Below are 27853 nucleotides of genomic sequence, written 5' to 3' on the forward strand. Positions count from 1 at the left end.
GCTGGTATATTTTAGACCTTCATTCTAATAAACAAAACTTCTATTTACCTAATTGCAGGCACAGTAGTAAGCAGTTTATATTGAGCCTCTATAGTAACTCTTTGTAGTAGATTTTACTTGAGATTTACTATAGATTTTAATGTAGAGTTATTTTTACTTGACAAATGAAAAAAAGAAAATGAAGTTTAGGAAAATTAATTAAGTGTTCCATATTGACACAGCTAATAAGTAGTAAAGCTGTGGTTTGGACTTAAGCGATTTGTCTTAATATCTGTTAACTATTGAGAAGACACTGTGGAGGGTTTCAGGGTTTTTTTTTAAGAGTCTGAAGTTCTTTTTACAGATAGAATAGGATTTGTTTTAGTATTTTTTATGCTATGTTGGTAGTATGTGAGAGAAAGTACAGTCTCAAGTAGAAGAAGAACAGATGCAACTGATAACATTTTGTAGATAATTACATTAAAAAAAATACCTAGTATGATTTTTGAGATTTCCTGTCTTTGAGATCATCATTTAGACAACTGTTAACAACAGGACACTGCATCATCTGACTGCGGTTGGTAATCTTGACTCAGTCAGATGAAGCCTTACTGATGATTAAAAACCACCAAAGCTAGTATGACTGTAGGTTGATGTTGAGGTATCTCCTTTCAGGTTTTCTTGAGGATCATAACAGCTTTGCCAAAGGTATTTTCTAACATATTCACAATATCTGTATTATTTCTGTGTGTAATAAGCCAGTGGTGTTTCTTAGCATGGTGACATTTTTTTTCACTTTTTTTTTTAGATATAATTAGCAGTCTAACCTGGTAAAATTCATTTTAAATTAAAAATTTTTTTAAAATTTAAATTTTAGTTACAGCTCTTTTAAGGAAGCTTAAGCAGCAATCCAGGGAAAGTGTTGAAGAAAAACGACCTCGATTATTAAAAGCCCTGAAAGAGGTAAGCTCAATTTCTTGACTGATTTTGTATCTAAACTGTAATTGAAAGTGTACTCTTATGCATTTTAAAAATGCAGTTTAATTTTTTGCTAATTATTAAGGGTCAAGAAATAGTAAAAATCCTGCTTTAATTAAGCAATAATGACATTAAAAAATACTGATTATAGTGTGTAATCTTATAGGAAGCATTATTTGCTTTGAACTTAGAAGGTAGATAAAGAATTATTGCTCTCAATAAATTAGGTAACAGCTCTAAGAAAAAAGAAGGTAAGTGATAATTAATCGAAGTAATTTTCCTTTGTTCTTTGGATTCAAAAGTTTTCTATGAGCAGAAGCTGCTACTGCTAGTAGGGCCAGTTTGCATTTTCTGTTTGTAACAAAACTGTTTATCTATCCTACTTCATGATGGTACAGCTGGGTGTAGTGGTACAGACAGGGAGAGAGGTTTGTTTTCTGTTATTTTTTTTCTCTTTATTTTGGATGCTTGAAAAAGCTGTGGGAGAAAGACCTATGAGTATGTCTTCTTTTAGGTATGCTATTTTTTGAAATCTCAAGGGATAAAATTTTTTGAGACTATTTGATTAATAGTTCCTTGAACAGTTATAGTTTTTGTTGTTTAACTTCTAATTTAAGAAATAAAAACATTGTCTATAGATAATATGATGACAGATTATTTCAGATTTCAAAAACTTGTGTTATCACTTTATGGAAAAAAGTTTCTGTTGCAGTGAATGATTTTATTAGATCATTATGAGCCTATACAATAATCATTTTGGAAGTTTTTTTTTTATAACACTTCTAAAGTTATTAACTATTTTCACAATACTACTCATTTTGTTTTGGTTACACTGAGAAGTAGAATATTTATTGATGCAAATTTAAATGCCTATCAGTTTTATGTGATTAAAACGTTCTTGTAAAATCTAAAGCGGTATGTATTTTCCTTTGTGGATAAGTGTAGTAATGTCTGCTATTGTAATATTATTTTAAGTAATAAGCATATATATATATTTTGGTTCTTTCTCCAACCCCATAATTGAAATTATTTCCTATTTCTGTCTATAGATCTTTAATGATAACAGATTTTTTTAAAGCAAAATGTTAAGCAGGTATAAGAGCTGTTAACTAAGGTATGCATTTACTAATTATACATATTTCATTTCTCAGCTAGGTGACTTTTATCTCGAACTTCACTGGGATTTTCAAAGCTGGGGTAAGAATGTGCTATGTTTTACTGTAAAATATGTAGGTATGCAAAAATGCAAGTGTAAAAATAACTATTAAATAGAAATGTTAAAATAACCAATACTTGCTGTAAGGAAATTTAAATATTTTTCATCATGTTGAATATAATGGTTATAAAGCCCTGTGTGTGTGTGAGTTGCTCAGTTCTGTCCGACTCTTTGAGACCCCATGGTCTGTAGCTTGCTAGGCTCCACCGTCCATGGAATTCTCCAGGCAAGAATACTGGAGTGGGTTGCTATTCCCTTCTCCAGTCAGTGGATCTTCCCAACCCAGGGATTGAACCCAGGTCTCCCACAGTGCAGGCAGATTGTTTACTGTCTGAGCCACCAGGGAAGCCCATAAAGCCCTATAGTAATATTTAATTATCCCAACATGATTAGTAACTTCCATAATTATTTTTTTTAAGGTAAAAAATTGTCTTATTTAAAAACAAAATGTTGGTTAAAATATAATAATTTAGTGTAAGGAATTTTCAGAGAGAAGAGAAGAATTAACTATGGGATTATTAGGTTACTGAATTTAGGGAAATTCGACATATAGTATTTAGATACCTAAATGTGAAGAATTTGGTTAATATTAATTGATTTTGTATATTTTGTCATCTGTCAATCACTTTCACTGCTTTTATTGCCACTGTCTTAACACACTGTTTGGTTGCACACCATTCCACTTATTTATAAAAGATGTTAATTCCTAGATACTTTACAGTCATTTTTGATTTATCTCAGTAAGGTAAGTTTTCTCTCTTCCTCATTTTAAACATGAGTCTACTTAGGAAACTTTTGTGTCCAAATAGGAAGTTTGATCCTAGTGACCTATACTTTACTAAATAAATAACTATCCAAACAACTGACTTTTGGGTTAAACATTTTTTAATGTAATCTATATATAAATTGGATATAGTGTGCTTATGGGTTTTTTAAAAGCATCTGAATTAATCTTTATGGTATAAACATTTGAATGCTTATTATCACCAAAATAATCATAAAGATAAATCATAAAATAATCATAACAATAAATCAGATATTGACAGAGACCACTGTAGAGATGACTATTAATGTTTCATATGAGTATTTTAAACTCTCTTCAATGCTTATGAACATGTGTTTGTACACACATATAAATATAAATTTATATGTGTATATATAGCCTCAGCATTAGTTTTTTAAATGAAATCATACAATTATTATGCATTTTGTCATTTTTACTTAATCTATCATAAATATCTTACATTTTAGTTCATGAAGAAGTACTTCCTTTTTAAAAAAAACAGTATAATACTTTATGAGATGGGTGATTAAGATGTTTCTGGTTTGTTTAATCTCTAAATAAGAAATTTAATCCCTAAATATAATCAGTTACAACTTTAGATCATGAGGCTAGTTTTGGCTCCATCAAAAATCACACCTGCGGGAGTTCCCTGGTGGTCTAGTGGTTAGGGTTCTGGGCTTTCATTCCTGTTGTAGGTGTTGTTGTTTAGTCACTAAGTCCCATCTGACTCTCTTTGTGATCTCATGGACTATAGTCCACTAGGATCCTCTGTCCATGGAATTCTCCAGGCAAGAATACTGGAGTGGGTTGCCATTTCCTTTTCCAGGGGATCTTCCTGACCTAGAGGTCGAACTCTGTTGCCGGCATTGTAAGTGGACTCTTTACCACTGACTCTGGCCCAGGTTCAATCCCTTGTGGAGAACTGAGATCCCATGAGTGCCGTGGTGTGGCCAAAAAAACTCACCCAAGATTTTCTTAACTCTGATAATGCTTTATGCGCTATCATTTAGAAGTACCAGTGTCCTAGAATACCAAAAGAAAAAGAGATGTAATAGCATTGTGTAATAAAAGAGCTCCAAGTTAGATTGGTCTAAAGTCTGGATACTATTTTTTTCACTGTTTTTTTTTCTATCTATAAAGACCCCAGTCATTCTTGGTGATCCTTGAGTATACTGGCTCTTTAATTGACTGTTTGAGTAACTGTTGTTTTGAATTCTAAAATTGTAACTTTATCTTGCTGAGCAAAATATTCTAAAATATTTTAAAACTGACATTTCAATTACATGAACAAATTGAAATGGATATAATTACTCCTGAAATTGTGCATATTATCTGTAGTTGTAAACACACTGTAACTGTTGCATAATCAAGTTTATTATGTAACCACTGAGGTACTGTTTAAAGTATTGCTTCTGGGACTTCCTTGATGGTCCAGTGGTTAAGACTCTGAGCTGGGGGCACTGGGTTCAGTCCCTGATTGGAGAACAGAGATCCCACATGACAAGGGCAAAATATAATAACAATTCTTTTTGAAAAAATGTATTGCTTCTCTGAGAACTTGACTTTGACACAAGAAAGTTAGCACATCTGATTCATTGTTGATAAAGGTTTTTACTGATTTCATGTCCCATTATTAGCACCTGATGGTTGGATGTCATCTATCATTCTAAAAACTAAACTCACTGGCTAGATTTAGTTTATATGCTTTGGATTAAAAAACATTGGATAATCTCTGATTTGAGATTTGATTATCAATAATCAAAAATCAAATAAGATTTGATTATCAAGCTTTTTCCTAGAGTTTAGGCATGCTTCCTCCCTTGTGAAAGCCCCTGATATAAAAAAAAAAAAAAAGAAAAAGGCTCCCAGAAATAAGGGCAAGTTAAGAAATACTGAGATCCAGGGGTAAGTTTAGTTTAGTGGTAGCGGAGCACAAAAACTGCACTCTTTCTCCTTCAGTATTTGGCTGAAAATAGCCTCAGACTTGGTTAATAGCAAGTCTGAAGGCAGCTAAATTATTCCAGAGTGAGTTTTTAGGTATAGAAAAGCCTTAAAATGGAATCAGAAGTACTGGCTTCTGTTTGCAATGGAAAGTCACATATTTTTCCTGAGCTTGGGTTTTTTCATTTTAAAAGTGAGAGTAAGAATAAACACCCCACCTATTTTCAAGTCTTTGTTTTGGTGTAGATGAAATGAAATCATGTTTTTGAAGGAAACACTTTAGATGCTGTAAAGTGTTAAATAATTTATAGTATTATAATCACTACAAACTTAACATTATGTGTATGGCATGTTTCAACAGAAAAACTAATAGTTTTTTTCTTTATCTCATAATCTACAGAATATCTGTCCTGTTTTTAGGACTTTTTTTCTTTTTTGCATTTTATAGATGGAAAACATCAGGCCTAAGCTCTTCTTAAAATCAGGGAATAAGTGATAGCAAAGCCAGAATGAAAACTTAGAGATTATTCATTTTTCAGTTCAGTGGATTATACTGCCTTTGGAGTACTGTGTTAGACTCTTTTTTTGTGTGTGTGTTAGACTCTTAGATAAAGTTGAAATAACTTAAGATATAGAGAGCCTAATTGTTCAATTTACATGGGGGAAGAAAAAGTCATCACAAAATTGGGAAAATGCAAATTGCTCTATTTTTGGAATGCATTGAAATCTTTTTTTTCATCTATGATATACCTTCTTCTTTTTTTTTTTAACTTTTACTTTTCAATCTTCAAATTCTTTTTTTCTCTACATTCCCCCTTTCTTCCTTTTCTGATAAGTGGATATTGGTGTGTGATTCTGAATTTTGCTTTTGTAGTTTACCATACTACATTACAAGATGTAATAAATTTAAATTAAGTTAGAGTGCTGGCTTATTGTAATCATCTTTTTCTTACTATATCAAATATGTAAGAACAGAAAAAGTAGATCTCAATTAATAAGTAAGAAAGAGGAGCTTTGATCATTTATATAGATTTATGCCATTATTGGAGAAGGAAATGGCAACCCACTCTAGTATTCCTACCTGGAGAATCCCATGGACAGAGAAGCCTGGCAGGCTACAGTCCATGGGGTCGTAGAGTTGGACACGACTGAGCGACTTAGCACGTACATGCATATACCGTTATTACTCTTCTTAACTTCTGTTGTTTCATATAAGGAAGAATTGATTGGAAAATGATTTCTTATGTTCTTTGACCAGGGTAACTTTTAGTTGATACTCCCTCTGGGCTGTAAACTTTTCTTATTTTCATAAAATAAAAAGTCTAGAAAACTGTCTTTAATGATGTAATCATTTTAGATTGAATAACCTCTAAAGAATTAAAAAACTTTTAATGTTAATTAGAAAATATTTAAAAATTTAGAAAACTTTGGAAAAAGTTAACTAAAAACCTAGCCTTTAGTTTTCTCTAGGGTCTTTTCTTTCTAACCAGGTTGATTTTTATCACCCATTTTTAAAACACTCAAGTTTTATAAAATGTACATGTAATACATCTTACACAGATAAACACACACACATACATACACCTGTACATGTGATGAGATCTTTAATTTCAAGAATTTTGAGTTTCACATTCTTTTCTTTTTTTGGTATATGGTAGTTTAATTATTTAGCCTGTTATGTAGATTTATTTGTCTATAGAATAACTCATCTTTCTTCAAAATATAGCAGATAATGAATAATAAAAAACTATAAGAATATAGCTTATAATATGAATGTGAGCAACACTGGAATGTAGAAATGTATAAGTCAATAGTATGATTGCATTTTAAGAATTTTAAAACTAATGTACATTGAGCTTATCGAATAATCAATATATTTAGGATTCAAACTCAAATTCAACTAGCTCTAAAAATGTATTTTTTATTACACATATTACTTTTCTGGTATTTTATGCAGTTATATATAAAGAATTAGATGGGATCCAGGTTTGTCTGGTGACCCCTTCAGGAGGGTTTAATTACCAAAAGGCCTTGTTTTCTCACTAACAGTAGCACCTTGCAGTATGTACCAAGAATGGCGTTGCATCAGTTCTGATACTCTTATTTGTATTTGGTGGTGGGTAGTGGTGATGGTAATTACAATTAAATCCGAGAAGGCAATGGCACCCCACTCCAGTACTCTTGCCTAGAAAATTCCATGGACGGAGGAGCCTGGTAGGCTGCAGTCCATGGGGTTGCTAAGAGTCGGACATGACTGAGCGACTTCACTTTCACTTTTCACTTTCATGCATTGGAGAAGGAAATGGCAGTGCACTCCAGTGTTCTTGCCTGGAGAATCCTAGGGACGGGGGAGCCTTGTGGGCTGCCATCTATGGGGTCGCAGAGTCGGACACGACTGAAGTGACTTAGCAGCAGTAGATATTTGAAGTTGCTCAAAATTGCTTTGTGTATTATTTTTCAGTGGAAAAATACTATTTTAAAGGAAATTATGACAACTTTTATAAAATGGTAAAATGTTACAGTACTGTTCTTCTAATTAAAAAATTTATAATGTCTCAGAACTTTGGGTGGTTATTTTTCACCTTTTCTTTTTACAAATACAGTGCCTTTACTTTCCCGAATTCTGCCTTCTGATGCATGTAAAATATACAAGCAAGGTATCAATATCAGGTAAGGTGATTTGATTTTTCTCTGAGTAACAGATAACTGAGATTTAGAGGAAGCTTTTCTTTCTGTAGTAAAAGCTTATACATGGATGTAGTATTTTATAACTTAAACATGTCTTAATATATTCACAATGTTTTTTCTCCTTTGAGGTACTAGAGATAAGAAACCAAAGGCATAAAATCTTGACTAAAACAAAGGTATTATTGTTCAACTACATACTATCTAGAATGCAAGTAGAATGAAGATCATGATACAATACCAAGAAGATTTAGGATGGTCATGCCCCTCTTCCTAGCTTTTTAGGGAATAAGGAACACATAAGGAGGACCCAACTCTTGTCCTTTTTTACTGCATCCCTTTCCTACTGTTCCCCCCCCTATCTACCCACCCATGCTTCTAGCCATTCATCTATCCACTCTAGTGAATATTTTTTAAGGCTAATTTTAATTTTCTTCTGTTTTCTTTTTAATTGATTGATATTTGGATCTCATGAAGAATCTATTTATTTTACTCATTTCAGAATTCTATCATTATTTCTTTATACTAATATAGGTATATTTATAAATGATCACTTCTTTGGTACTCAGCCTTCTTTATGGTCCAACTCTCACATCTGTGCATGACTACTAGAAAAACCGTAGCTTTGAGTAGATGGACCTGTGTTAACAAAGTGATATCTCTGCTTTTTAATACACTAAGTTTGCCATAGCTTTCCTCCAAGGAGCAAATGTCTTTTAATTTCATGGCTTCAGTCACGATCTGCAGTAATTTTGAAGCCCAAGAGAATAAAATCTGTTACTGCTTCCATTTTTTCCCCTTATGTTTGCCTTGAAGTGATGGGATGACCACATGGCAAGATCTTAGTTTTTTTTTTAATGTTGAGAGTCCCTTGAATAGCAAGGAGATCAAACCAGTCAATCCTAAAGGAAATCAGCCCTGAACATTCGTTGGAAGGACTGATTCTGAAGTTGAAGCTCCAATACTTTGTACCTGATGCAAAGAGCTGAGTCATTGGAAAAGACCCTCATGCTCGGAAAGATTGAAGGCAAAAGGAGAAGTGGGTGGCAGAGGATGAGGTGGTTAGTTAGTATCACTGATGGAATGGACATGAAGTGGAGCAAATTCTGGGAGATAGTGGAGGACAGAGGTGTCTTGTGTGCTGCAGTCCGTGGTGTTGCAGAGTTGGACACAACTTAGCATTGAACAACAAATTATATAAATGATACCTATTTAAGCTATTTAGAATGCTAGTGAATATGCCAACTGTTTTTTTAACTGGCCGTACTGTGCGGCTTATGGGATTTTAGTTCCCCAACCAGGGATCAAACTTGGGCCCTGAGCAGTAAGAGTGTAGAGCCTAACCACTAGACTGCCAGGAAGTGTATTCATATTTGTACATTTATATATGTATACATATAATTTATATGCCTATGTTTATAAAAATTCACAATATTAATTTGAGTATTGTCTAGAACTAGAGATGTCTTAAAAAGTTATATAAACTCTTCATTTTATAGATTAGAAAGTTCAGAAAGGTGAAGTGATTTTTATGAGCATATTACAAATTAATGCTGAGCCAGGACCTCTCTGACTTACTGTCTTCTTATCATGTGACTTCTTATCATGTCACAAGACAGAAATTTAAAGAAAATCAACTGTTTATGAGATTAATTATTAAGTATGATGAATTATAATGAAGAGATAACCTTTAGTTGGAAGTAAGTTCTAGGATAATTATTCTCAAGCAAAATTCTCTTGGTTTAGGTAGAGTTTTCTGTGTTTTTGTTTTTTAAAAATAACCTCCTCAGATCTTGCTCATCATGAACGTTCTCATGCACATTCAATTCATGGTTATTACAGAAACCTTGGAAAACACAGTAAAGTATGGGTGAAAAACTATGAAAGGATTTGTTAATGATGTAGATTTAATTCAGTATTCTATTGTTAGCAATATATTATGAATTTCAAAAAATTATTCATCAGTTAAAAAATTTTTAATATGGGTACTTGCCAAAGTTAGTAGATAACTTGGGAGAATAGTATTGTCTTCCATGTGCTGTGTTAAAGGTTAGTTTTAGTTCTGTTTGATTCTTAAATTTAGAAGAAAAGGAGCTTCTTTCTGTTAAAAAATTATTTCACATTTATATATACCTTTTAAAAGTAAATGACATGATACATATTACATAATAAATATAGATAATAAAAAAACCCCACAAAATGGCTAAGATAGATGTATGACAATAAGAGAGAATAATTGTGTCAAAGAATGTAGCTTAAGGGGAGCTACTGTAATTTAGTAAGACACTGAAACCTGGGGCTTACTAGCAGGAAAGCTCTTTACTAAGGTTGAAGGAGTGATGGGTTCAAAATGCTGGTTATCAAAGTTAACTAGAGTAATGGAGAAGCTGCATTTTAGAATGTATGGTAAAGGTTTTTTTGCATAGATGAAGAATTAAAAGAAAAACCAGTTTGTTAACATTAAATAAAAACTTGCACATTTAAATGTCATGAGATAATTAGTTCTTTTAAACATCACTTCAAATGACTTTTACTTGTATCTCATGATAGCAGTGTGATTTATTTAAAGTATGGGAATTCCCTGGTGGTCAAGTAGTTAGGATTCCCATGCTTTCACTACCAAGATCACAGATTCCATCTCTGGTTGGGGAACTAAAATCCTGCAAGCTGTGTGGGCAAAAATCAACACAGTATCATCTTTGGTGTCTAGGAGAAATTAATATTTTAGTAGAAATAGTAATATGAACAACTTTATTGTTGAGAATACTAATAGATATTTTCACTACTAATAATTTTGAGGTAATATATAACCGTTGACCTAAATAATCTTTGCAAACTGTCTCATTTGAGCTCTTCCTATCTCAAGGATAGGCCCTATTTTCTTTTCACTGTTACTTGGGTAGTTATCAAGTTTTTATCTGTAAAAGAACATTTTCTATTTGAATCTTTGCATTTGTATAAAGAACTTTGTGTCCTTCATGGTGAATTACATGGTAAAAATTAGAAGTATTTAGGCTCATTAAGCTGAAAGCCAAGGACCAGTTGATACATTAAAATATCACCATGATATAAATTATATCATTATGAGGCATGTTTGATACAGCTTACTATGCCATCTAATATGTCTAATATATAAGTTGTGTTAGTCTTTCAGTTGCAAATTATGAAAACACATATAAAATAAAAATTGACAATGACTGATCTTAGGTGTGGCTAGATTGAAGGGCTCAAATGTTGCCAATGTCAGTCTGTCTTTGTCTCTCTGTGCATCTCTCCTCTCACCCCCACCCCTTGCAGCCCACTACTATTCTCCCCCAGGATGGGCAAGAAGGGAGTGGAGGCAGAAGACTATTCTGGCCCATGTCTTCTTTTTTTGAGGGGTATAGAGTTCCCTGGTAGCTGAACCATGGAGTCCAAATAGGCCACTCATATAAAATGATCTTTCCCCTTTTTGAGACTTCATTAGACCACATTAGCCCACATTAGAGGTAGGAGATAAGCCCCTTTTATTGGCATCGTTTTCTCTTGTGCCACATATACAAGCAACAACAGAATATGTTTAGTAGTACAAGCACCAATAGTGCAGTAGCAGCCACTGTAAGTGGACCCGGGGCAAGAATTCAACCATAAAGCAGCAAGTCAAGTTCACTCCTACAGGAGCTGGTGCCTTGCTATTTTTTTAGGACTTCTTATTTGACTCTGAGGGCTGTATGTATTTTACATGGCTCAGAAAAGAGCTTCTTATACATAGGTTAATCATACTTCCCTATTCATCTCTGTTGTCCTAGTAAAATTATTAATAGTGTCACCTTCACTTTTAAAAGTTACTAGTTTGGGTGTTAAATTATATGTAACCTTGGTTACTCTCTTGATGCAGCATGTGAAATATGTTCCATTTTTCAGCTTTTCCTATGAAGGGAAACTAGTAATGCCCACTCATTTGCCTTGTCTATGGTGAGAACGGAAAATCCTACAAAGTAATGAGTTCTTATATTGTGTTAGAAACTCAGTAGCCAGGGTGGACCTCTCACAAAGACTTAAAGAAATGTTCTTTTGGGTGTGATCAGCATTTCTTAACAGCTGTGTGAACCTATTTCTTAACTTAAGGACTGTGTTTTGAGCAGCCAGTCAGGTCCTGCTATGATGATCTGGAGACTACAAAGCCTTGGGCAAGATTGAAGCACATCAGGATACTTATAAAGTTTTCCACTCCATTATTCTCTCTAATTTCACCAAGTAGTGATTTATAGAATTTATTTGAGACCAACCCATTGGGTCGACCATGTCAGGTCTTGGTTACAGTGAACACAACAAACATACAGGTGTTTGAATACATGAATATTTGCCATAGGAAAGATCCATAATGTTTCGGGCCGTGGAGATGTTAGAAAAGAAAATGTTGGGAAAGAGAATGCTAATCTGAATCTGAGAAGTCAAGCAAAAGGGCCAAGAATTTGGAGTAAATTAAATGCTTTATTGAGTTGAAGGATGAAGCAAGGTTTAATACTGTATGATTAAGCATCAGCCTCGATGCAGCTCACAAGGACAAGACTGTGGACACACAGCCCTTAATCTAAGAATGTGGTCCGTGCATTGCTATACTCTTCAGGTATACAGCAGACCTTTGAACAACACTGGTTTGAACTACTTGGGCCTTCTTACACACAGATCTTTTTTCAATAAATACATATTATAGTATTACATGATCCAAGGTTGGTTGAACCTGAGAGCGTGGAAATGTACATATGGAGGGCCAACTGTAAAGTTACATATGGAGGGGATGGGAGTCAGTGTTCCAGACCCCTGTGGTTAAGGGTCAGCTGTACTCTGCTGAGCTAGCAACTTTGTCTTAAAGGGATCAAAAGATGTTAGACGGGTTTGCTTTCCTTTTCTGCCCTTCTTCCTTGAGGTAAATTTTATGGAGTAGCTATGGTAAGGGAAATAGAATGGGGTACAGGTTGAGAAATGCATCAGCAATGGGAAAACAACCTTTCTCCTGCTGGATTAATGAAGTTATATATTCAGGAAAATGAAATATAGGTAAAATTGAATATATATTTAAATATTCTTTTGGTGTTTTTTAATGAGATATTTTAAATTTAGCTCTTATATATAAGTTTGGCTTTGAAATATGGTATTAGCCTTTTGGTTTGAGTTCAGAAGGAACAAAGCTTATTTCATTAATATGAAGTTTTATTGAGATTTTATTTGTCAGAATTTCTCATCTGTCCATCTTTCACAGGCTTGACACTACTCTCATAGACTTTACTGACATGAAGTGCCAACGAGGGGATTTAAGCTTCATTTTCAATGGGGATGCGGCACCCTCTGAATCTTTTGTAGTATTAGACAATGAACAAAAAGTTTATCAGCGAATACACCATGAGGTGAGCATGTTGAGCAAATTCCTGTAAATGGGTTTAAAAAAAGTCTGTGTATGCAGCCAAGCCTCAGTGTAATTGTTTTGAAAGGCATAAGACATAATTGAAATGGTTTATTCCTAAAGTTTCCATTTTCTTACCTCTAGTTTTTAAAAAAAAAATTTTATCATCTTTTCTTTATCCTGACTAAACTATTGAGTCTGTTTGCTCATAATTCACTGATAATGTCCTGGTTAAATAAACTCTGAATTCTTGTAGTTCTCATTTATTGAACTTGTTCTGGCCCTACTTTATTTTAGGGTTGTGAACCATCTCTGTTTCTTTAATATGAGCACCTCTTTTGGTTTTTTGTCTGTACTCTTTTACTTTTCCTAACTCTTTGGCTACATTTCTTTTCTCTTTCTTTTCACTCTTAAAATGTAAAATTATATTCCTTCAAAACACCGTATCTCCATATTGGTTTTGTCTCTACAACCACCTTTGAAAAACCATGTGTACCATTATCTTGATCCATTGTTCCCTGAAAGCTCCTTGCCCTGCTGTAAACCAAAGAAACAGCTTTTATAGTATCTATGTATATCATTGATAGCACTACAGATGTTCTTAGATCAACATTTTGTTTTATCACTGTTGCTTTTATTTTGTTTTTATTTTTATTTTATGCAGGCACACATAGTTGATAACAGCAAGATTCTTTTTTTTTTTTCAGAGCAAGATTCTTAAACAGCATATTGATATGATCAAAAAGTAATTTAAATGAATTAATATTACATAGTTCTTTGACTTTTCCTCCTTCCCTCTCTTCCTTCCTTAAACATTTATCAAGGACCTAATAAAGTGCGTCTAGACACTGCTAGGTGCTATGTATGAGAGAAGGAAATGGCAACCCACTCCAGTATTCTTCCTGGAGAATCCCAGGGACAGAGGAGCCTGGTGGGCTGCTGTCTGTGGGGTCGCACAGAGTCCGACACGACTGAAGCAATTTAGCAGCAGGAGCAGAAGCAGGTGCTATGTAGTGGCATTGTATTAATAGTATACAGTTTGTCCCTTGGTATCTGCTGGGGAATGATTCTAGGAACCTTGAGGTTACCAAAATCCACAGACGCACAAGTAAATAGTTGTAAGCACTATGTAAATGCCTTGTAAATAGTTGACTGGACTTCGTGACAAGTTTAAATTTTGATTTTTGGAACTTTCTGGAATCTTTTCCTCAAATATTTTTCATCCTTGGTTGGTTGTATCTGTAGATGTGGAACCTGCAAATATGGAGGGCCAACTGTATATCAGTTACTATCATATATGAACGCAGAGTTGCAAAGAATAGCAAGGAGAGAGAACGCCTTTCTAAGTGATCAAGGTAAAGAAATAGAGAAAAACAATAGAATGGGAAAGACTAGAGATTTCTTCAAGAAAATGAGAGATACTAAGGGAACATTTAATGTAAAGACGTGTACAATAAAGAACAGAAATGGTATGGACCTAACAGACGTAGAAGATACTAAGAAGAGGTGGCAAGAATACACAGAAGAACCATACAAAAAAAACCTTAATGACCAGATAAAATCCACAATGGTGTGATCACTCACCTAGAGCTAGACATCCTGGAGTGCGAAGTCGAGTGAGTATTAAGATGCATCACTACGAACAGAGCTAGTGGAGGTGATGGAATTCCAGTTGAGCTATTTCAAATCCTAAAAGATGATGCTGTCAAAGTGCTGCACTCAGCATGCCAGCAAATCTGGAAAACTCAGCAGTGGTCACAGGACTGGAAAAGGTCAGTTTTCATTCCAATCCCAAAGAGTATGTCAAGGCTGTATATTGTCACCCTGCTTATTTAACTTATATGCAGAGTACATCATGCACAGTGCTGCGCTGGATGAAGCACAAGCTGGAATCAAGATTGCCAGGAGAAATATCAATAACCTCAGATATGTAGATGACCACCCTTATGACAGAAAGCAAAGAGGAACTAAAGAGCCTCTGGATGGAAGAGGAGAGTGAAAAGGCTGGCTTAAAACTCGACATTCAGAAAACTAAGATTATGGCATCCAGTTCTATCACGTCATGGCAAATAGATGGGGAAACAGTGGAAACAGTGACTTTATTTTCTTGGGCTCAAAAATCACTACAGATGGTGATTGCAGCTATGAAATTAAAAGATGCTTGCTGATTGGAAGAAAAGCTGTGACAAACCTAGACAGCATATTAAAAAGCAGAGACATCTCTACGGACAAAGATCCGTCTAGTCAAAGCTATAGTTTTTCCAGTAGTTGTATATGGATGTGAGAGTTGGACCATAAAGAAAACTGAACATCAAAGAATTGATGCTTTTGAAATGTGGTGTTGGAGAAGACTCTTTCTGAGAGTCCCTTGGACAGCAAGGAGATCAAACCACTGAATCCTAAAGGAGATCAATCCTGAATTTTCCTTGGAAGGACTGATGCTGAAGCTGAAGTTCGAATACTTTAGCTACCTGATGTAAAGAGCTGACTCATTTGAAAAGACCCTGATGCTGGGAAAGATTGAAGGCGGGAGGAGAAGGGGACAACAGAGAATGAGATGGTTGGATGTGAGTAAGCTCTGGGAGTTGGTGATGGACAGGGAAGCCTGGTGTGCTGCAGTCTATGGGGTTGCAAAGAAATGGACACGACTGAGCGACTGAACTGAACTGAACTGAAATATTTTGAATCTTCACCAGCAAACAGATTATGACTCGCTGAAGGTTCAGATAATGGCTAGCATTTTTTAGCAATAAAGTATATTGATATTTTTAAATTAAGGTGTGTACCTTGCTTTTTAAGCATGATGGTATTGCACACTGCACAGACTACAGAATAGTGTATATGATGGTGGTGTCACACTGATACATTGGAGCATTTAGAAAAGGAAGTAGGGTTTGGGGTTTTAGATGATGTTCATAATGAGTCCATTGCTGATATCAGTGCACTTGTTTCCACCTTCTCTTTGTATAGATTTCTCTGAAGTGTTTTCTATTAGTAATAACTCAGTTCTTAAAAATTTCATTTCCTTGTGATTTGACTTTGGCCAATAGATGTTCTTTTCCCATGTTTCTGTCTTACTCTCTTTTGTCTCTTCCTTTTTCTCCAGTTCAGTTCAATTCAGTCACTCAGTCGTGTCCGACTCTTTGTGACCCCATGAACTGCAGCATGCCAGGCCTCCCTGTCCATCACCAACTCCCAGAGCCTACCCAAACTCATGTTCATTGAGTCAGTGATGCCACCCAACCATCTTGTCCTCTGTTGTCCCCTTCTCCTCTTGCCTTCAATCTTTCCCAACATCAGGGTCTTTTCAAATAAGTCAGCTGTTCGCATCAGGTGGCCAAAGTATTGGACTTTCAGCTTCAACATCAGTCCTTCCAATGAACAGCCAGGACTGATTTCCTTTAGGATGGACTTGTTGGATCTTGCAGTCCAAGAGACTCTCAAGAGTCTTCTCCAACATCACAGTTCAAAAGCATCAATTCTTCTGTGCTCAGCTTTCATTATAGTCCAACTCTCACATCCATACATGACTACTGGAAAAACCATACCCTTGACTAGACAGACCTTTGTTGGCAAAGTGATGTCTCTGTTTTTTAATATGCTGTCTAGGTTGGTCATAACTTTCCTTCCAAGGGGTAAGCGTCTTTTAATTTCATGGCTGCAATCACCATCTGCAGTGATTTTGGAGCCCCCAAAATAAAGTCTGACACTGTTTCCTCATCTATTTCCCATGAAATGATGGGACCAGATGCCATGATCTTCATTTTCTGAATATTGAGCTTTAAGCCAACTTTTTCACTTTCCTCTTTCACTTGCGTCAAGAGGCTCTTTCTCTGCTTACTTCTTGAATATTGATAGGCCCTTGATGTTGTTCTCATTTTTACAAATTGCCAGAATATCCCCACAGCTCTCACTACCTCTTATTAGCTGATAATTCACGAGTATTTATTTCTAACTCAAATCTTCTGAGTGGGGACCTATTTAAATGCCTACTGGGTATCATATGTGTCTCTTAAGTACCTCAAAATCCAGTTTGTTGAAGACTTAACTCATTATTTTCCCTCCAGGTGCCTGTTCTCCCATTTTCTTTCTTTTGGTGATTAACATCATTTTCTGTTCCATGAGAAAGCTTGGAATTTTTTGGACCTTTTTTCTTGGACTCTCAGGTTTCCTAATTAGAGAACATGTGTGGTTATTCTTGTCTCCCTAATGCGTTATGGGTGCATGCATGCTGAATTGCTTCAGTCTTGTCCGACTCTGTGCGACCGCATGGACAGCAGCCCACCAGGCTCCTCTGTCCACGGGGTTCTCCAGGTGATAATACTGGAGTGGGTTGCCATTTCCCTCTCCAGATGCCCTATAATTATCCCTTTTTTTTATTGATGCTGTTATTGCCATAATTTAGATACTATTTCAGCTGGAGTGTCACAAATGTCTCATAAATGATCTTCCTGGCCCCCTTCTTGCCTGCTTCTAAATTATCTCACATAGTGGAGATAGGTTGAATATTGAAAACAAATTCATGAAACTTGTCTTCCTTAAAGACACTGTAAAAGTTCCCTATTGCCAAGAAGAATGACATCCAAATTCCTCCTCATGGGATGCTTCCTTCAGGACGTGGCTTTTGCTGACTTTCCCATGTTTGCCTTACCTTGTTATCATAGCTACCCTCATGCTGAACTCTTTGCAGTTTTTTCCAGGCTGTTTAGTATTTCATTCCTTTGTTCATGTTGTTTCCACTTCCAGGAATACACTTCTTACACTCTCACCCTGAGGGATACCTATTTAGTGTTGTTGCTTCCTCCCCTCCTGGGTGACCATTCTTTTCTTGATGCTCCACTAAATCTGGTACTGTAGAGCTTCTAGTGCTATTTCCTTTTTTTCTTTTAGTCTATATGGCATTCTTCTTTTTGTGGGGGCTAAGCTCCTCAAAGGTATGGGGGTCTTTTAGTTGTGTTCTCTGGTACTTAATACAGCATCAGTGCATTCTAAGCCAGAGTTTGCCAAACTCTTTCTGTAAGGGAGAGAGTCAATATTTTAGATATTTAAATGTATTTTTAGGGTCATATGGTCTCTGTCACAGCTACTCACCTCTGCTGTTATTAACGTAAAAGTCACCTTAGACAATATATTAATGAATGAGTGTGGCTGTGTTCTAATAAAATTTTACTTATAAAAACAAGTGGTGCACTGGATTTGACTGCTTTTCATATTCTGCTGACCCTTTTTCTAGACTCTCAGAAATGTACTAAATAATTTGAATTCTTGTGTCTTAAATAACAATAGGATAGCTAACGAGGCAATGGATGAGTTAGAAAGATGATACTAAAAGAGAAGCCAGAGATTAAGGCTAGTGGTGTAAATATTAGCTGATGTATTTAGGGTATATGCGTGTGTATTTTATGTCTAAAAGAATATAGAAAAGCTAGATAGTAAGCAGTAATTCTTATGGCAGGGAATACTTGTTTTTCACCAATATGTATTTATAAGTACTAACTGTTCATTAAATGTTTGCTGAATGAATGTAATTAATAACAGGTCATTTTCAGTGATGTGGTTAGGAGATAGTGTACAATTTATAGAAGAGTTCTGTATCAAATGTTTTTTGCGGGTTTCCCTCATGGCTCACTGCTAAAGAATCCGCCTGCCAGTGCAAGAGAGAGACATGGGTGTGATCCTTGGTTCGGAAGATCCCACATGTCAAGAAGCAGCTGCGCCTGTGTGCTCCAGCTGTTGAGCCTGCACTCTGAGCCTGTGTTCTGTGATGCGAGAAGCCACTGCAATGACACTGTGCTCCACAACTAGAGAGTAGCCCCCTCCCCTACACTAGAGAAGAGCCCGTGCAGCGACAAAGACCCAGCACAGCCAAAAATAAACCCATACGTAAAAGTATATAAAAAAAGTTTCTTTGAAATGGGATGTTTGAAACTTAAAGCAAATTTCTTCATAGGTAGTGTTATATATAGTGTTGTTCCCAAGCTAATACATAAAATCCTAATTTATAACATATTTGCATCATGAGGATTAATAGTTCTATACAATCTATGCCAGCCAAAATTTTGCAGTTGTGTTCAGAATTAGTTTGGGTTACCAGGAATACATTTTCATCTGTTATACAGCCTTAGCATTAATGTCAAGATTTTCCATTCCTCACTTGCAAGGGTGAAGGAAATCTGGGTGAAAGTTTGGTGGTGAGGAATAGAAAATAGGCCTCTTGGGAATCTAGAAATCAGGAAATATGGAAGATAGAGCCTCTAGTTATTGTAAACCCTATGGATGGTTCTCACTCTCCACTAAGGCTCTGGGTTCTTCTTTTTTTCCTCCTTCTCTCGTTTGGATTCTGTGGTCCTAAGTATCAGGGAAACTCTCTTAGCCTGTTAAGAGAATAGAACCTCATTTATTACCTACTCAGTTACTCTTCTTACTTGGTCATTTAGTTATGTTTCTATACATGAAACAAGTGCAAAGCTTTTTCTTTTAAAAAATATTTTTTGATCAATTATTATATGCCAGCACTGGGGAATACATTGAAGCAAGGCTGCTAATTGAGTTTGGAAATCATGGGATGATATTTATGGATTCCTTTTCTTTCTTTGATGAGTATAGAGAAGATCCTATACTCCTTTCCTTTCTTTCCTTCCTGCCCTTCCCTTTCTTCCTTCCACTTAAAACTACTGGGAAAGGGGCTCAAATGGTAGCAGTGGGTCTTCAGGTTAAAAAAACTAAAGTAAGATTCATCTGTATTTAAAGAAAACAAAACCTTTGTGTAGGGATTTTGTCTCAGACCTGTCTACTTAATTCTTAAATCTTCTGTAATTATGTACTCTGTATTTATGTAATGTGTAATCTAGTATTATTTCCATTATATATTTCTGTGATGGGTAAACTATTATTATTTTCATTACAAAGTACATTTTTCATGTGTCCTGTATTTTTAGATTCATAATTAGTTATAATTCTAACTTATTTAGATGAAAGTGAAAGTCACTCAGTCATGTCTGACTCTTTGCAACCCCATGGACTATCCAGTCCATGGAATTCTCTAGGCCAGAATACTGGAGTGGGTAGCCTTTCCCTTCTACAGGGGATCTTCCCAACACAGGGATCCAACCCAGGTCTCCCGCATTGCATATGGATTCTTTACCAGCTGAGCCACAAGGGAAGCCCAACTTATTTAGATATACGAAGTTTAAACTTCTGTAATTGTTTTTAGAATCGGTCCTTTTTGCTTTTTGAAATTTGTAACATTTTAATTGTTGATATTTTCATTTGTGGCACTAATTACCTTTAAAAACTTAGTTTCTTATATCTACCTTTTGCCTCCACCTCAGGAATCAGAGATGGAAACAGAAGAAGAGGTTGACATTTTAATGAGTAGCGATATTTACTCTGCAACCTTATCAACCAAATCAATTTCTTTCACGCGTGCCCAAACTGGATGGCTTTTTCGGGAAGATAAAACAGTATGTGCAAATCGAGATTTTTCACTTTAAAAACTGTTCAGTATTTAATATTGCCAAAATAATGTGATGGAAACGCATGTAGAACGAGTAGCTTAATTGTCAAGTCATGTATTCTTTTCTCCTTGAATCCAAATAGGGAATTATAATGGTTGGTTACAGAGTTGGAAGATCATCTTACAGAAGCCAGGAGAGAAAGCTTAGTTCATTTGAATTTTATGTTGAAAAATATTCTTGTTGTTAGTTGCCTTGTTGTTAAATAGGAAACGATGTCTTCACATGGTTCTGTTATATTTCTAATGCTTTTATTTTAAAAAGACCGTAAAGAATCTACACTGTTAAATTCATTTCCCTGAACCTTTTTTCTACTTTTCAACTTTAAAACTATTTACTTACCCATTATCTATTCCTGAGTATTCCATATATTTGACTAAGGCTAAATAAGCTTAAATTTCTACAGTACTTGTTTAATTAAATCTCAGTGGAGGTTTCTCCATTAGTAAATTGTAAATTCTTTCCATAATTCTTATTTCATCTGCTCAAAATATACTCACGCATTTTTTAGTTGGATGTATGAAGAAGCATTTTATAAAATTTTAAAGAATAAATAACATTGGATAAGGGCCAAGATTTTATGAATTTATCTTTTATTACACGCAACAGAAATATATCCTTATTATAAAGACAAAAGTAAATTAGTCAGGGTTCTCTGAGAAACAGAATCAATAGGAGATCTATATCTATCTGTATATGTGTATATATCTGTGTGTATACACACACACACACACACACACACACACAGAAGGAGAGAAGGGTGAGGAAGAGGTTGATTTACTTTAAGGAAGTAGCTTGTGTGAATGTAGGACCTGGTAAGTCTGAGATTTGTAGTACAGTCCAGCAGGCTGAAAATTCAGGAAAGAGTTGTATGGTTTTGAGCCTGAAATCTATAGATCAGAATCTCAGGCAAGGTTTCTGTGTTGCAGTCTTGAGGCAGAATTGCTTTTCCTTTGGGAAACCTTAGTCTTTGCTCTTCAGGCCTGCATTTGATTGAAAACAGCCTTTCCACTGTATGAGGGTAATCTGCTTTACTCCAAGTCTACAGATTTAAATTTCAACCAATCTAAAAAATGCCGTCTTGAAATTCCTCAGCAGTCCAGTAATTAGGACCTGTTTTCATCACCATGGCCTGGCTTCAGTCCCTTCTTGGAGAACTGAGATCCTGCAAGCTGTGTGGTGCACCCCTCCAAAACCCCATGTCGGCTTTGTAGCAACATCTCGACTGGTGGTGTTTGAACAGTTGGGCATCATAGTCTAGCCAAATTGACATAAAATTAACTACCACACAATCTTACATATAAAGCTGAGAAATCCCTCTTGACTACAGCTTATAGTCCCAGAGTCTTTTGCAGAAGATTATCCAGCTGTATATCTTCCTGACTTTTCTTATACTTTATATACATTGTTGTTCAGTTGCTCAGTCGTGTCCAACTCATTGTACATTGATATATATCTATAATAATCAATGTATCTCAATGTATATTGATTTATATCTATAATAATATTTAGTTATTGATACAAATATTTATTTTTTCAAAAAGTGTCATTGCATTGTATCTATTATTTTGCAACTCCCCCCTCCACCCAATTTTTAGTATGTCTTAGAATTACTGTATTCTTCTTAGCTACTGCATTGTATTCCATAGTATGGATATATTGTAATTTATTTACTCAGTCTCTTATTTTTGGATGTTTAGGTGGATACGCATTTTTGTCCAGTTTTCTCCCAGTATAAATGATGTTACATTTACCATCCTTTTATATCCCTTTGCATTGTCTTTTATAGCTAGCAAGAAATGGAATGGTTGTATTATAAGAAATATACATTTAAATATTTTTATTGATATGACTTGTTTTTTATTTATTTTTAATAAATGCTTTTTCATTATAAGATTTCCAAAATTGATCATTATCACCTGAATGTTTCCCAACCACAGAAAAATTCTCACTTTGAGATCTAGGTTCATCAATTTTCATCTCTAAGCCTGTTTGGCAACGAGTAACATGATAGGATTTCCAGATGTGAGATCCTATACTGCAATCTATTTGTTGGCCTGAGTCTTATTTGTCTGTACTCTGTTCTTCTGGACAGCATTAGAAGGATCACTTCAAGAGAAGATAAAAATTGAAGCTGCTGTTCATCTAGTACTACTGCTAAGCAGCTCAAAGCTCTTGAAGAGTGTCTAGGTGATCTTCTTAAATCTTTGACAGGTAAGGAGGGAGTCAGTAATTGCTTATAGTTCCCATTTTGTAGGTAGAAACAGGTGCAGAATGCCTTCCTTTCTAATGATTGGTAAGGAAGCCACAAAGCAAGGTAGAAACAGAAGCCACTCTAAACACTTAGTTTTGGAATGCCAGAAAGCAGCAGCAAGAGAAGTGATTTGCATACAGGTAGAAATGGGAAGCCTGTTTTCAGTAAGTTACTGATCATGTTGTTTGAGGTAAGGTATTTCAAACTCTGACCACCTGTGGGTCTGAAAAAAGTGAAGGTTAATGTTGAAGGAGGACTCTTCTTGATGTCCTTTTATTCCATTTGAGTTCCCCATTCTCAATCCATAATATAAATATAAACTGTACTAGTGAGCAAGACTGCTTGGTTGTTCTCTTTTTGTTGAAAGAAGCAAGCAACTGTATCTTGTAAGTTTGGGCCTGCTAGAGGATATTGGAATGGGTTATTAATTTTAGTTGTACTAGAAGTTTTTATGTGACTTAGTTTATTTTTTCTTATTCTAGTTTTTATTTCTATCTATAAAATGGGAACATTAATTATCCCTGACCCCTCCTTATAACTCATGATATTTGATTATTAGCTAAATTAAGTTTTCTGTAGCTTTGTGCTACTTATAAAGGAATACTATGTGCTGTTTTTACTTAGTCTTAATTCATTGGAGATTAACTACCTGCATTTTATGTGTTTAAAAATTTTCCTTTACAAATTGAAAATGTGTAATGTTATGTATTTTTTAGCTTAATAGAATGTGTAAGATAATTTGATAATTTTAAGTACCAGAGGAATATTTATTTTCATCTAAATGTTACATGTTTATGGAGAAACTGTATATTTTACTTTGAAACTTTAAAAAAAAATCTAAGGTAAACTTTGTTTTATTATTTTGAAATATTTGATTTCGTTTTAGGAAAGGGTAGGAAACTTTTTGGCCGACTTTTATCTGGTGAATGGACTTGTTTTAGAATCAAGAAAAAGAAGAGAACATCTCAGTGAAGAAGACATTCTTCGAAATAAGGCCATTATGGAGAGTTTGAGTAAAGGTGGAAACATAATGGAACAGAATTTTGAGGTATAATTTTACTTTTCTTAATGTATAATGTTCTAAGGGAGGGGGTAGACTTCAGTCCTGGCATTCAGTGAGTTTATTTAAATATGCTCGTAGGTTTTCTTTACCATGTATCACCTTTCATTTTTCTGTGATGGTCTGGTGAGTTTTTTGTGAATCTGTTGTTGGTTTTTGAGTCTTCACTAATAAATAGATTAAAGTCATTTTGTAAACATGAAACCAAAGCATGATCCCTTTGCATATATTTTTTTCTACTTCATCAACTGAAACCTGCTGCTGCTTTGAAGGCCTTGCTAACAATCTGCCTACTTTATGAAGTCATTTTTAGCCAATACCATCTGATAAATTTTGTATTCAGTATGTATTTATTGAAAACACACTACCTGCAAAGAATTGTGTGACAGTTAGGAAAGGGGAGGGAAATCAAGGAAATGCTTAGGTACAAGACACGATAACTTGTGTCTGCAATCTTATTTCCTTAGTAACATGAATTGGATGGGTTCTTAATGGTTTTTTATTTTAACAATTTTAGATGTTAAAACTGGAAAATAAAAGATTCCCAAAGATTAACATTTTATGACATTTTTTATAGCAGTGTTTTCAAATTGTAGAATTTGAATCCACTCTAGTGGATTATGAATTCAGTTTAGTAGGCTATTATGACTCCTGCTTTTTTTTTTAAGTAGAATCTAAATTCAGATAATAAAAGCTAGAGCACATAGTGTGTGTGTGTGCTCAGTCGCTCAGTCATGTCCAACTCTGTGACCTTATGGACTTGTACCCCGCCAGGCTCCTCAGTCCATGGGATTCTCCAGACAAGAATACTGGAGAATACTGCCATATTTCCTCCTCCAAGAGATCTTCCTGTCCCAAGGATCAAATCCTTGTCTCTTGCATCTCCAGTTGGGTCCTTATTACGTTTTGAATCAGTAGTGTCAGGGGTGTGTATGTATGTTGTGTTTATGTGCATATGTGTCCCTGCGGGGTTATAGTGTAAAACGTCAGTCACAGTCACGAAAAGCTTAAAGGCTACTATGAAGAGACTTGAATTCCTTAAATGTTTAGTCTCTCCCTTGCGGTGTTGTGCCAAATTACGTTTTCAGTTCAGTTCAGTCGCTCAGTCGTGTCCAACTCTTTGCAATCCCATGAACTGCAGCACGCCAGGCCTCCCTGTCCATCACCAACTCCCGGAGTTTACCCAAACTCATGTCCAGTGAGTCGGTGATGCCATCTAACCATCTCATCCTCTATCATCCCCTTCTCCTCCTGCCTTCAGTCTTTCCAACATCAGGGTCTTTTCAAATGAGTCAGCTCTTCACATCAGGTGGCCAAAGTATTGGAGTTTCAGCTTCAACATCAGTTCTTTCAATGAACACCCAGGACTGATCTCCTTTGGATGGACTACTTGGATCTCCTTGCAGTCCAAAGGACTCTCAAGAGTCTTCTCCAACACCACAGTTTAAAAGCATCAATTCTTCTGTGCTCAGCTTTCTTTATAGTCCAACTCTCACATCCATACATGACTACTGGAAAAACCATAACCTTGATTAGATGGACCTTGGTTGGCAAAGTAATGTCTCTGCTTTTTAATATGCTGTCTAGGTTGGTCATAACTTTCCTTCCCAGGAGTAAGTGTCTTTTAATTTCATGACTGTAATCACCATCTGCAGTGATTTGGAGCCCCCAAAAATAAAGTCAGCCACCGTTTCCACTGTTTCCCCATCTGTTTGCCATGAAGTGATGGGACCGGATGCCATGATCTTAGTTTTCTGAATGTTGAGCTTTAAGCCAACTTTTTCACTCTCCTCTTTCACTTTCATCAAGAGGCTTTTTAGTTCCTCTTCACTTTTTGCCATAGGGTGGTGTCATCTGCATATCTCAGGTGACTGATATTTCTCCCAGCAGTCTTGATTCCAGCTTGTGCTTCCTCTAGCCCAGTGTTTCTCACGATGTACTCTGCATACAAGTTAAATAAGCAGGGTGACAATATACAGCCTTGATGTACTCTTTTTCCTATTTGGAACCAGTGTATTCTTCCATGTCCAGTTCTAACTGTTGCTTCCTGACCAGTATACAGGTTTCTCAGAGGCAGGTCACGTGGTCTGGTATTCCCATCTCTTGAAGAATTTTCCAGTTTATTGTGATCCACACAATCAAAGGCTTCGCCATAGTCAATAAAGCAGTAATAGATGTTTTTCTGGAACTCTCTTGGTTTTACGATGATCCAGTGAATGCTGCCAATTTGATCTCTGGTTCCTCTGCCTTTTCTAAAACTAGTTTGAACATCTGGAAGTTCATGGTTCACTTATTGCTGAAGCCTGGCTTGGAGAATTTTGAGCATTACTTTACTAGCGTATGAGATGAGTGCAATTGTGCAGTAATTTGAGCACTCTTTGGCACTGCCTTTCTTTGGGATTGGAATGAAAACTGGCCTTTTCTAGTCCTGTGGCCACTGCTGAGTTTTCCAAATTTGCTGACCTATTGAGTGCAGCACTTTCACAGCATCATCTTTCAGGATTTGAAATAGCTCAACTGGAATTCCATCACCTCCACTAGCTTTGTTTGTAGTGATACTTTCTAAGGCCCACTTGACCTCAAATTCCAGGATGTCTGGCTCTAGGTGAGTGATCACACCATCATGATTATCTGGGTCGTGAAGATCTTTTTTGGACAGTTCTTCTGTGTATTCTTGCCACCTCTTCTTAATACCTTCTGCTTCTGTTAGGTCCATACCATTTCTGTCTTTTATTGTACCCATCTTTGCATTAAATGTTCCCTTGGTATATCTAATTTTCTTGATGAGATCTCTAGTCTTTCCTATTCTATTGTTTTCCTCTATTTCTTTGCATTGATCCCTGGGGAAGGCTTTCTTATCTCTCCTTGCTATTCTTTGGAACTCTGCATTCAAACAGGTAGATCTTTACTTTTCTCCTTTGCTTTTCGCTTCTCTTCTTTTCACAGCTTTTTGTAAGGCCTCCTCAGCCATTTTGCTTTTGTTTTGCATTTCTTTTTCTTGGGGATGGTCTTGATCCCTGTCTCCTGTACAGTGTCACGAATCCGTCCATAGTTCATCAGGAACTCTGTCTATCAGATGTAGTCCCTTAAATCTATTTCTCACTTCCACTGTATAATGGATAAGGGATTTGATTTAGGTCATACCTGAATGGTCTAGTGGTTTTCCCCACTTTTTTCAATTTAAGTCTGAATTTGGCAGTAAAGGGTTCATGATCTGAGCCACAGTCAGCTCCGGGGTCTTATTTTTGCTGACTATATAGAGCTTCTCCATCTTTGGCTGCAAAGAATATAATCAGTCTGATTTTTGGTGTTGACCATCTGGTGATGTCCATGTGTAGAGTCTTCTCTTGTGTTAGGGATAGACAAACTTTGTAGAATAGTATGCCAGGTTTCAATTAATTCATGGTAATATTATGTTTGTTTGGAAAATTATTTTAATGTTAAAAAGTTTATATATTGAGCAAATCAGCCATTGTTTAATGAGTACAGGATGTAAAAGTACTTAAGAATCCACATTAAATGTTTAAGTTAAAATATGATCAGACCAGTTTAGTATGATCCTGTTCTCTTCCTGCCAGATCCTCTTTGTAGTCCTCATTTTTCTTTTGTCCTTGGGATAGAGCCTCACTAGACTTTATTTTCCAGATACCTCCTGGTATTTACTGATCTCTTGATCAGTAGGAGTTGTAGGATGTGTTATGTTCAGCTAATAGGAGATGAATTGAGAGAGGGAATGATGAGCTTAATCTTTGACAAAGCCACTACCCTTTTTCATTGTTAAAGAGCCAAAAAAGCCATTTCTTTGGACCTACATTGTTATTTATTGTTACAGTTCTTTTTAAAAAGATGACATTGTTGTGCTTATTGCTTATAGGTATTAACTGCTACCTTTGTTTAATTTTGGCAGGAAACCATTTTGAGATATGTACACAAGTTATTTTCTTTAGGGTGGAATTTGTAACTATGCAGTTGAATTGTTAAAGGGGTCTTTAATTGACATTTTAATCAAATACAGTTTTACACATTGAAATTAAAACTTAGTTTAATCCCAGATGCCTA

General features: G+C 35.6%; 1 protein-coding gene across 1 annotated transcript in view; it reads left to right on the forward strand.

The window, feature by feature from the left end:
* ANKRD13C (ankyrin repeat domain 13C) overlaps window positions 1-27853 on the forward strand; it is a 92368-nt gene that overhangs the window by 44095 nt on the left and 20420 nt on the right. The window contains exons 4-9 of the mRNA XM_019957274.2: window positions 857-942; window positions 2109-2154; window positions 7502-7568; window positions 12826-12970; window positions 20298-20429; window positions 23621-23782. Coding sequence (XP_019812833.1) covers window positions 857-942; window positions 2109-2154; window positions 7502-7568; window positions 12826-12970; window positions 20298-20429; window positions 23621-23782 — 638 coding nt within the window. The remainder of the gene's footprint in view (window positions 1-856; window positions 943-2108; window positions 2155-7501; window positions 7569-12825; window positions 12971-20297; window positions 20430-23620; window positions 23783-27853) is intronic.

The sequence above is a fragment of the Bos indicus genome, chromosome 3 (assembly GCF_029378745.1).
Source record: "Bos indicus isolate NIAB-ARS_2022 breed Sahiwal x Tharparkar chromosome 3, NIAB-ARS_B.indTharparkar_mat_pri_1.0, whole genome shotgun sequence".
Lineage (NCBI taxonomy): Eukaryota > Metazoa > Chordata > Mammalia > Artiodactyla > Bovidae > Bos > Bos indicus.